Source organism: Physeter macrocephalus, chromosome 8 (genome assembly GCF_002837175.3).
Source record: "Physeter macrocephalus isolate SW-GA chromosome 8, ASM283717v5, whole genome shotgun sequence".
NCBI classification, from domain to species: Eukaryota; Metazoa; Chordata; class Mammalia; order Artiodactyla; family Physeteridae; genus Physeter; species Physeter macrocephalus.
In genome coordinates this window covers 83,867,301-83,878,180 of record NC_041221.1, presented here as the reverse complement: position 1 = coordinate 83,878,180, position 10,880 = coordinate 83,867,301, and the positions used below count along the sequence as shown (strand labels likewise).

Genomic DNA, 10,880 nt, shown 5'->3' with positions numbered 1-10,880 from the left:
AGCAACTAAGCCCGTGTGCCACAACTACTGAGCCTGTGCTCTAGAGCCCCAGAGCCACAACTACTGAAGCCCGTGCACCTAGAGCCCGTGCTCCACAACAAGAGAGGCCACTGCGATGAGAAGCCCACGCACCGCAAAGAAGAGTAGCCCCGCTTGCCCCAACTGAAGAAAAGCCCTTGCATGGCAACGAAGACCCAGTGCAGCCAAAAATAATAATAATAATAAATAAATAAATTTATTTTAAAAAAATGATTTGCAAACTAGAATTGTGGGTATGGAATTCAGAAGAGAGTTCAGGGCTAGACATGCAAAACTAAAAATTATCATTTTTCATTTTTTTTGTTTGTCCGGTGTCTCTTTGTGCCCTGTTCATCCCACAAGGCATTTGACTTATTTACGTACAAAAGAGCAAAAGTGAAATTAAATGAACCAGTAAGGACATTGGAGCAATGAAAAACTGGGAAGTAGAATTGTGATGAAGCCCGGAGATGTGTGAAGTTATCCAAAGGGCAAGTGTAAAGCGATGTGAGTAGAGTGGGCACTTAGTTTGGAGGTTAATTTATTAATTCACTCATTTTATTCAACTCCATCTATGGAGCACCTACTATGTGCCAAGGACATAGTGGGGATACACATGATTCCTTCCCTCCCAGAATCCATGGTCTAGTAAGAGAGATGGAGGAATAAGCAAGCATTTGCAGGAGGGTGATTATAGTCACACATTCAAAGACTGGAGATGGTAAAGGTGAGAGAGACCAACTAGGACTTAGGAAGGGAATATGGGATCAGTGTGAGAGCCCATAGTACAGACACATCCAAGTGCTGGGAAGCTTGTGTGAAGGTCAGGGAATTGGAATAGTAGGGTGGTAGTTGTTCCAGGTGAAAGAAAAGCCAAAGGGTAGGGCTAACATGGAAAATATAGGCCAGAGAAGGAGAGGCGATAGGTTCCCAAGGTTGCCCATGTCAGGGCATCTTGTTACTCTGCTGACACAAATTTCAGCCAGTGCTTGAATTCCTATTTAATACTTATTCTTTTATCTTTTTCTTCCAGCTGTTATGTGATAAAACAAAAAAGTTCAAATTCTGTTGTTTTGGTATAAATACTCCAACTAAAGTTATGCTATATTGCACATTACAAGTTTTCAGTTATCAAATATGTGGAACAATTATCCCAAGTAAATATACAACTGTATGAAATACAGTTGGGTTACACTGGAGGAGAGAATGGTTTGACCAATACCAGTTGCCCTAGAAGTGGCGATGTTTATGGAGGTGGAGAAGCATTCCTGTATGACTAATAAATCCTTCTCATTGTGGTGTATGCATACATCCTCAGAATGACTCTTCTGACAGAGTTCAATTTTCCCTGAACACTAGTTTTGATCCTCTGAACAGATTTTGGGAAGCCAGCTCTCAATGGGTACAATGTGGCTAGGAATCCTTGGTAGGGCTTTTACCACCAAGACCTGTCAAAAGTATCTCACACAGAATTTGTACAGGGCATGGAATTTCTGGAACTTCTGCAGAAGCAGAAAGTCCTCTGGCCTCAAGGAAGTTAGGGATTCTGCAGCCTTAGAAACTGGGGTTTCAGTAGCTCCATCAGGATAAGACTGAAGAAGAGACATGCAGAGGGGCCTCTAGGTGCTCCTTCCAGTAGCATTGTAAATACTTAAGCCTGTCTTTCCATCAAGGAGTCTGGCTTGTGATGCTTATTCATCTTGGGATCAAATTGGCCACGGATTTATACTTGAAAACCACATTTCAATTATATTTGGTAAAGATTTTTTAGGTAATTAGAAGTTATGTATACTTTTTCAAAAACTATCTCTGGTTTAGTTCCAGCATTACCAGTGTTCCAGAAATTTTTGTAACTATCACTCTAATAGATATTATTCCAAAGGAGAACCACAGTGATAAAATAAATTCCACCTTAGTGAATTTGAATACAAATTTCCATCTTACTGAGATAGCAATAACCAAATTTATTTCCTAGAACCAGAATCCCCTACCAACCATCTCCTATTCTATGAAAAAAGTTAACTAAATTTAAAATAAAATTAAATTTAAAGGAAGGAGCTAAGCTATATCTATCTATCTATATCTCATAGCATGGATTTCACATATCTTTTCCCTTTGTCCTTGTAAAAAATGGAAATTGTTAGTATCAAAGTTACGGTTTAGAAAACACATTTATCAGTCTTAAATAATAGTTATAATAAGAATGTTAAGATGCTAGAGAACCACACTTAGCAGCGTTCTTGGAAGCAGGACATCTTATTCAAATTTAGGGCATTAGGCAAATATAAGCTGCTTATTTTCTAGCTTTCAGTCTCTGAGGTTGTTTTTTCAGTTCATAGAATCATAGAATTTTAATGTTGGAAGAGACTATGGAAGTAATCTAGTCCTACTTCCTTATTTTACACATAAGAAAATTGAGATCATTCTTTTCTTGTGGAGTCAGCCAAAATTAAAAGTATAACTCAATGGAATACTTCTATTTATATATTTAGGCTTCTAAGATACCTGTTGCTACAAATGAAATTCCACTTCAAAAGTCACAGAAATTTCTATTCTTATAATAAAACTGCATTGTGTCCTTAGATAACATTGCCACAAGAGAACTCAAACTTGTCTCTAAGAATCTAACTCATGCTAAGTGAGAAATGATAGTGCCAGAATCAATCAGACTCTAAAGCATCTCTAAAGCGAGGCTTATATCTTACTTGGCTTCATAGTTCTAACTATGAGCAGAGTACCTATCACACAGTAGGTGTTTTCTTTTAATGTGTTCATTGGTTGAATGAATGAATGATTGCTCTAAATATTAGTGTAGCAAAGTGAACACAAGGAGAAGCAAACCATGAAAATCCTTCCTGGGCTAGTTCGCCTTACTCAGCTGCACTTCGGGGTGTTTATCAGCACTTGGATTCACAGCGGTTTGTCATCACAGGATTTTACCTGAAGTTCTTACAAGAATAGGTACCACCCTTACAGGTTTCTATTCTTAATGCTCTAAAAGTGTATTGGAAACAGTCCAATGGCAGCATGACTGAAAGCAAACCTGCCATTAACTAAAGACATTTCAAACCTACATAACCATTTACACAGCCCTCGTTCTCTTTCCACTTTAATTTAAGCTTATTTCACCACAGAATCATACGGTTATTTAAACTAAATGTTGCTGTTTGGAATCCAAACAAGCACGAAGACTTGCTCTATCCCCACGTGCTCCCAGTTTTTCCTCAATTTTCTTAGGTCAAATGAAGCTATAGAAATTTGAACATCTTACCATCCAGATGGTCCACGTAACAATAAACATCATAAGTTTCATGAGTAGCACGGAGTCCATAGGTCCTGACTCCTTCCTTCCCCATCATATCTCCATAACAGCCTTCTCGGGGAGTCCGGATGGGATACCTGGGGAAATAAAGGACTAGTAGGTAGCACTTTATTCTCGCTCCAAATAGATGAATTAAAGCTGGTGGCCCCCAGACCGCTCACCTAACACTCTGATCAGACAGCCAGCCTGCGTCACATTGCTCAAATCCATCTTCATAGGCGGCATGTAGCTGCTCTGGGGTTGCTATGACAGCCCCATTATCCAAACAAGCCTTCCGTGCCATTTCAAAATTCAGAGTGTACCTGCTGGTCGCTGCCCTGTAGTGAAACACAACCCCTGCAAAGATAGTAGCAAACAATTATGGGCAAGTTCAAGTCTCCCACCATACTGTGCAGTTTCTCTTTGGAGTAATACGTCAAATTACTTGCTAACTCGGTAATAACATCAAGATACTTCTTTATTTTTACTTTATTTTATGTAGCATTATGCAAAATTATGGTAATCTGAGGAGCCCCAGAAATGTTGTTCAGTTAGGTGTCCTATTCTGCTCCACTAGAGAGTTTCAAGAATTTTCTGTTCCCATGTAAACAATCTAAAAAGAAAAGATTTAAGCCACTAAATCCCAAATGGTGACTAGTTGTCCTAATTGCAGGTAGTATTCAGGCTATTATGGGAACCTTGGACAATTAAATGGAGTAGGTGCTGCAAGAGATACAAAGAGTTAAGGGGGCCACAAGATCAACTTCTCCTACTTCATGTTTTTACTCAGGGCCAACTCAATAGAAGCACATGGAGTCTTCACCAGCACCACTTCCTACAAACATGAAACATTGTAATATTTATTTCCAGAGACAATATACTAAAACGGAAAAGACACTGGACTAGGTATGAGTGAGAAGGCCTGTTCCAATCCCTAATTTGCTCCTTAATCATATATAAGTCTTAATTTCCCCCTTCATAAAGTATAACTAATATTGCTTAGGTTATTTGATTGATAGGAAGGTCAAAGTAGATAAAGAATTTTAAAATGTCGGATAGGCTGCTGTGATAAATGTTTATCATATTCATAATTTAGGTCTCCGCTTTGACAGGTAAGATGTATGATTTTTATCCCAAAGGAGGCCTGAAATAAAATTCTCCAGACTCCCATGGGCAGAAGCCAGGCATCCTGATATGTGCCTCAAATTCCACTTCATTGTATTTTAGGAGTTACATAAACTAGTGGTTCTTGAACTGTGTTTCAGGGCTCAAAGAATTGTCAAAGGCCTGAGGAAAGAGCAGCTGAGGGGGTGGAGCTTTGGTCCTCTTCTCCTACTTTAGCAAGAGCATCTCCATTTTTAACTGGAGTAAATATGGTGACTCATTTTCATAAAAGAGCAAAGTGAGTCAAGCTAATATGCCTAGGAAGTCACTGGAAAATAGAAATTTGGGTAATTGGGTCTTATGGATGAGATTTTATTGAGTCATACAATTCTAAGACCACTTTTTTGTTAGGCGGAATTCATTCTGGTTTCCAAGATATCTTCCACTATCCTTTTATTCCTAGTAATTTCCTGGAGTTGACAACAAGTCTCTTTCTCTTACAGCCTGAATTCTAGCTCTAAGACTGTCTCCCACATGCCTATCCTTAGACTGTCTCTCTCTTCCAAAACAGGTATGTGCCAATAAAGTATCTACAGGGAACAGACTAGCCATGTCATAGATAAGCACCTCTGATCAGTGTCAATACAGAAAGACCTGCAGAGGCACGAAGTAGATGCATTGACAACTAACATTCATTTTCCCATTTCTGATATTGCAAAGAAAAAACTGATCAAATGCCTTTCATAAAATGTGTACCTTCATAGAATGACTCTAAAATTACCAGGAAGTATATATGGTGCCATCTAGTAAGTATGAAAGATAGTCTATGATCTCTAAGGCTTAAGCCAGACTTTGAATGGTTTTAAATTAGTCTTATGTTGATCAAAGCTTCAAATAGCCTTCTTGGTAATTAAAAATCTTCCATGTGCACTGAAGACTGGCAGTAAGGGGGCACAAAGGGGCCTCCATGACCAAGGCAGGGAATACCAGGCTGTATAAGTATCTGCAATTGCTGGGATAATTTGAAGACCTCATGGGGCTAAGGAGATTAAGTGGAGGATTTTCATTGTTTCAAAGGGGGCAAGGGGCAAATCCACTGCTAATTCTTTAATGATGAAAATTGTAAGAAGTTGTAAACTTCTTGTGGGATTTTAAAAACATATATGTATATATAAGTTTATATGCAATGTGTATCTAACACCATATATATATGTATAGTGTATGTTACATTACACAAAAAGAGGAAGAGAGAGATCAGTAGAAAAAACAATACTAGACAAACCAAAGTAAATGATAAAAAGGTTAAAAGAGCAAAGAGCCCAGGGTGTTTAGTGGATGCCTGGAAAACATAAAAATAGATTTATAGAAGGGAGCAATAGAATCTGAATGGAAAAGGATGTTCAGAAAATTAATCTGTCACATCTGAAATTCAAAATATTTCCTTTTGGCTACACAAGAAAGAGTTTTAATAAAACCCTTTGTATATATTTCTGAGAGGTAAATATTTTATAGGGAAGTGGAGGGTTGGAAGAAAAATCTGTTCCATCATGTCTGGGTATTAGAATTTTGCTTAATAACTTGCCAAAATATTTTTCTTCCAAGAGCTATGGCATTATGTGTGTACCCAATTAAAGCAATTTTTCTTTGCTTTGTCTCCTAACTTAAATTCAAATGACATACAAGCCACCGCTGAACGTGGGCTAAAACTAAAATGTCTCATTGCAAAACCGTGGATAACAACCAGTGCATTGACCTTAAAAAAAATTCACTGAGTTCTTGGGATCCAATTCAAATGTTTATTATTGAGTCCTAGCTTTTTCAAAGCACTATGATATATACCATGGTACTTATTAGGTGCCTTTTTTCTTCAATGTAAGGTAAGATATAATTTATATTTCTTAAAAGCAAATTCAAAGATTTTAATAATCATGCTAGGAGAGTGAGAAAAAGGAGGAAAGGGGTTTTTTCCTAGGTGTGTGTATATATATATCTATATGTGTGTATGTGTATGTGTATGCATGTATACACACATATGTAAAAATTAAAACAAAATGTAGAACAGCCTTTACAGTCTTAAAAAATAACCACTGGTAGGTCTCAATAACGAAGTAATGATTCTTGAGCTATAAACCATGTCTTGAGGTATGCATTATATCTAGTATAAATTCACCTTCCTTGATTCCTGAAGAAATAACAGTTCATTTTTGGTGAAAGACATGGACTGTTGGGTTGATTGATGTTTTTCCCCTTGTCCAAACCTTGAGCAATGGTTACTTTTGAATATTGTTTCACCACACTTCTGAACTAGGTATCGTGTTATACTCCCTTCTTCTAGATTCCCAAAGCCTTACCCTCCACAGCCAATGACACTGTGTCCTGTGTGTCTTCAATCCCATACATGACGTCGCAGCGGTAGAGGCCTGCATCACTGGCCAGCAGTTTGACCATGGTGAGTGAGGCATCGCCCACGTCCTCGGGATGTGTAGGCACCGACACTCTCCCTTTGTAGCCCTGACCAATCTTGATATTCCCATTTTGGGCCACGAGAACAGTAGTCTCCTTTAAATCTTTTCCACTCTTGTCCAATTCAATCTTAGACCATTTGATTCGGAGAAATTCACTGGTGGTGTTATAACTGGGTGGTAAGGTAGGCATGGTTGAAAAATGACAAGGTAGGTTGACTTTTCCAGAGAGGGAGCCCTTAACAGGTGGGCTTTTTTCCACTTTGACTAGAGGAAAGAGAAAATACTAAATTAACAAACTGAGTCTATTAAATATGTGAATGGATAAGAACCATTACAGGGGGTTGGTTACATCCTCAATATGTGAAATAATTAGAATGATTTTATATACAGAGAATAGTACACAATTTCAGTAATGTATTATAACTAAGACAGGGATTAATAATGCTTATTTTTTATGTGCTAAAAATATGGCATTCATTTTAAAGTATTTGTAACTTAGTGTTTAATATGAACAAAATAAGTGATAAAATAAGGCAAGTGTAGGAAGACAAGCAATCAAGGGCAAGAGAAGACTAGACTTAAGCAATGCAGGTTTAAAAGACTAGACCAATGTTAGGAAGAGCAGTTAAAAAACAAATTTAAGTCTACAGGTCAGAAGAAGAAAAATGGTTAAGATAACTGCCACATTACCTTAGAGGAAATGAAAACAACTCAAAGGGGAAGTGAAAATTTTAAAACATACTTCAGTAGAATGGAACAGGGGGAAGCCCAGTACTTGAAGAACACTCTTTGGTTCAGTGTTTGAACCAAAGATTTTCACTGTAATGAGAAATCCAGCTGCAATCACTTTGCAGTGAAACATTACCTCTAGATTATATCCTGGGTGGGGGGGAAGTTAGCATCTGTTCACCTAACCTTCTAAAGTATTAATCTACAGAATGCCTTTCTGTTTAAGCCCTTAAACTTTTAATGAGAAAGAACACATTGACTACAATTTAATACCATTACATGCAAAAAACCCACATTCTTCCACTCTTATAGGAATCTATACCTCTCCTCTTCCTTTTTCCCCCATCTTCCAGTCTCTACTAGTTGGGTAGACAATGAGTTGGTAATAAGAAAAGAAATTATCATTAGTGCACAAGGAACTCCCAGTTCATGCAAATATGATGAATAGTAATAGTAGCCTCTAGTTTACTAGAGGAGTGAAATAATGTTAATCAACAAAATGATATGTATCTAACACTTGGTGTATTAGTGCTTAAAGGCATTAGTAACACACATCTCAAAATGGACATGCATTAGAAATGATACAGATGCTAAGGAATGAAATTTAACTTCAAAAAGATTAGATCCATTAGGTAGATGAAGACAACAAAAAGATATTTTGTACTTTTTTGCCAAGAAAAGGGGTCCTGAGAAGGGAAGGGGTGAAAATTTTATGAACTAAAAATCTCCTAATTTATATTCATCATATGTTCTAGGAAATCCCATCTTCCTTCCTGAAGAATTATAGATCATTAACTTCACAAATAAAAGATTGCTTTTTAAATGGAGAATAAACACTTTTACCATCAACATCAATTATGATATAAATTATAAGACCCTTTATGATTTCCTTTAAAATGAGTTTAAGATAAGTGACTTTGAATTCCTTAATATTTATTACTAAATTACAGTTCTTTTCACAATTTTAGAGGTATAGGAGCAGATATGAGATTCACCTCTATCTATCTGATTGGGAGGTTTCTGACACTTAGAGCATTACTCAATAACTGTGTTGTAATGAAAAAATATATTAGAACAAACTTACATCAACAGGCAATTTCCCAAGGGTTATTTATTGTTCTGGGTGTTTACAGATACAAGAAAATTAAAAGCTTCAGTTGGATGTAAATAAATATTCATGTAGAATCCAGTCTTAACAACAGGATTAACAAAAAGCTGTGTGGCCAAGTCTTTTGTGTATGAAATCTTGGGTCATAATGCACTGGGTAACAAGAACTAAGTTTACCAAATCTAAATATTTTAAGAGAGAAATTTAGTAGTTCAGAGGATAATGTTTACAGACTATGCATGCTAAAACAAAAAACAAAAAAACCCCTGCTACCTGCAAGAACTTGTCTGAAACTCTGACAATGCAAGAAATAAAAATGAATGCTTACAAAAATTCACTATTCCCGGAGAGATTGGTTCAAGATGGCAGAGTAGAAGGACGTGCTCTCACTCCCTCTTACAAGAACACCAGAATCACAACTAACTGCTGAACAATCATCGACAGGAAGACACTGGAACTCACCAAAAAATATAGCCCACTCCAAAGACAAAGGAGAAGACACAATGAGACGATAGAAGGGGAGCAATCATGATAAAATGAAATCCCATAACTGCTGGGTGGGTGACTCACAAACTGGAGAACACTTATACCACAGAAGTCCACCCACTGGAGTGAAGGTTCTGAGCCCCATGTCAGGCTTCCCAATCTGGGGATCTGGCAATGGGAGGAGGAATTCCTAGAGAATCAGACTTTGAAGGCTAGTGGGATTTGATTGCAGGACTTTGACAGGACTGGGGGAAACAGAGACTCCACTCTTGGAGGGCACACACAAAGTAGTGTGCTCATCGGGACCCAGGGGAAGGAGCAGTGACCCCACAGGAGACTGAACCAGACCCACCTACTAGTGTTGGAGGGTCTCCTGTAGAGGTGGGGGGGGTGGCTGTGGCTCACTGTGGGGACAAGGACACTGGCAGCAGAAGTTCTGGGAAGTACTCCTTGAACCACCTACTAGTGTTGGAGGGTCTCCTGTAGAGGTGGGGGGGGGTGGCTGTGGCTCACTGTGGGGACAAGGACACTGGCAGCAGAAGTTCTGGGAAGTACTCCTTGGCGTGAGCCATCCCAGAGTCTGCCATTAACCCCACCAAAGAGCCTGGGTAGGATCCAGTGTTGGGTCGCCTCAGACCAAACAACCAACAGGGAGGGAACCAGTCCTTACCCATCAGCAGACGAGTGGATTAAAGTTTTACTGAGCTCTGCCCACCAAAGCAACAGCCAGCTCTACCCACAACCAGTCCCTCCCATCAGGAAACTTGCACAAGCCTCTTAGATAGCTTCATCCACCAGAGGGCAGACAGCAGAAGCAAGAAGAACTACAATCCTGCAGCCTGTGGGGCAAAAACCACATTCACAGAAAGATAGACAAGATGAAAGGCAGAGGGCTATGTACTGGATGAAGGAAAAAGATAAAACCCAAGAAAAACAACTAAATGAAGTGGAGATAGGCAACCTTCCAGAAAAAGAATTCAGAATAACAATAGTGAAGATGATCCAGGACCTCATAAAAAGAAAGTATGCAAAGATCGAGAAGATGCAAGAAATGTTTAACAAAGATCTGAAGAATTAAAGAAGAAATTAACAAAGATGAACAACACAACTGAAATGAAAAATACACTACAAGGAATCAATAGCAGAATAACTGAGGACGTTCTGATTATAGGGGTCCCAGAAGGATAAGAGAGAGAGAAAGGGCCCGAGAAAATATTTGAAGATATTATAGTTGAAAACTTCCCTAACATGGAAAAGGAAATAGCCACCCAAGTCCAGGAAGTGCAGAGAGTCCCATACAAGATAAATCCAAAGAGAAACATGCCAAAACACATAGTAATCAAATTGGCAAAAATTAAAGACAAAGAAAAATTATTGAATGCAGCAAGGGAAAAACGACAAATAACATACAAGGGAACTCCCATAAGGTTAACAGCTGATTTCTCAGCAGAAACTCTACAAGCCAGAAGGGAGTGGCATGATATACTTAAAGTAACGAAAGGGAAGCACCTACAATCAAGATTACTCTACCAGCAAGGATCTCATTCAGATTCGATGGAGAAATCAAAAGCTTTACAGACAAGCAAAAGCTAAGAGAGTTCAGCACCACCAAACCAGCTCTACAACAAATGCTAAAGGAACTTCTCTAAGTGGGAAACACAAGAGAAGA

General features: G+C 38.4%; 1 protein-coding gene across 3 annotated transcripts in view; it reads right to left on the bottom strand.

Annotated features, from left to right (window-relative positions):
• Positions 1-10,880, bottom strand: part of VCAN (versican) — a 113,488-nt gene that overhangs the window by 82,786 nt on the left and 19,822 nt on the right. For 2 of the 3 annotated variants that reach the window (XM_007107162.4, XM_007107164.4), the window contains exons 3-5: positions 6,775-7,152; positions 3,502-3,676; positions 3,290-3,417 (exon numbers count right to left, since the gene is read on the bottom strand). In XM_007107162.4, coding sequence (XP_007107224.2) covers positions 3,290-3,417; positions 3,502-3,676; positions 6,775-7,152 — 681 coding nt within the window. The remainder of the gene's footprint in view (positions 1-3,289; positions 3,418-3,501; positions 3,677-6,774; positions 7,153-10,880) is intronic. The other variant, XM_007107163.4, reaches the window with a different exon arrangement.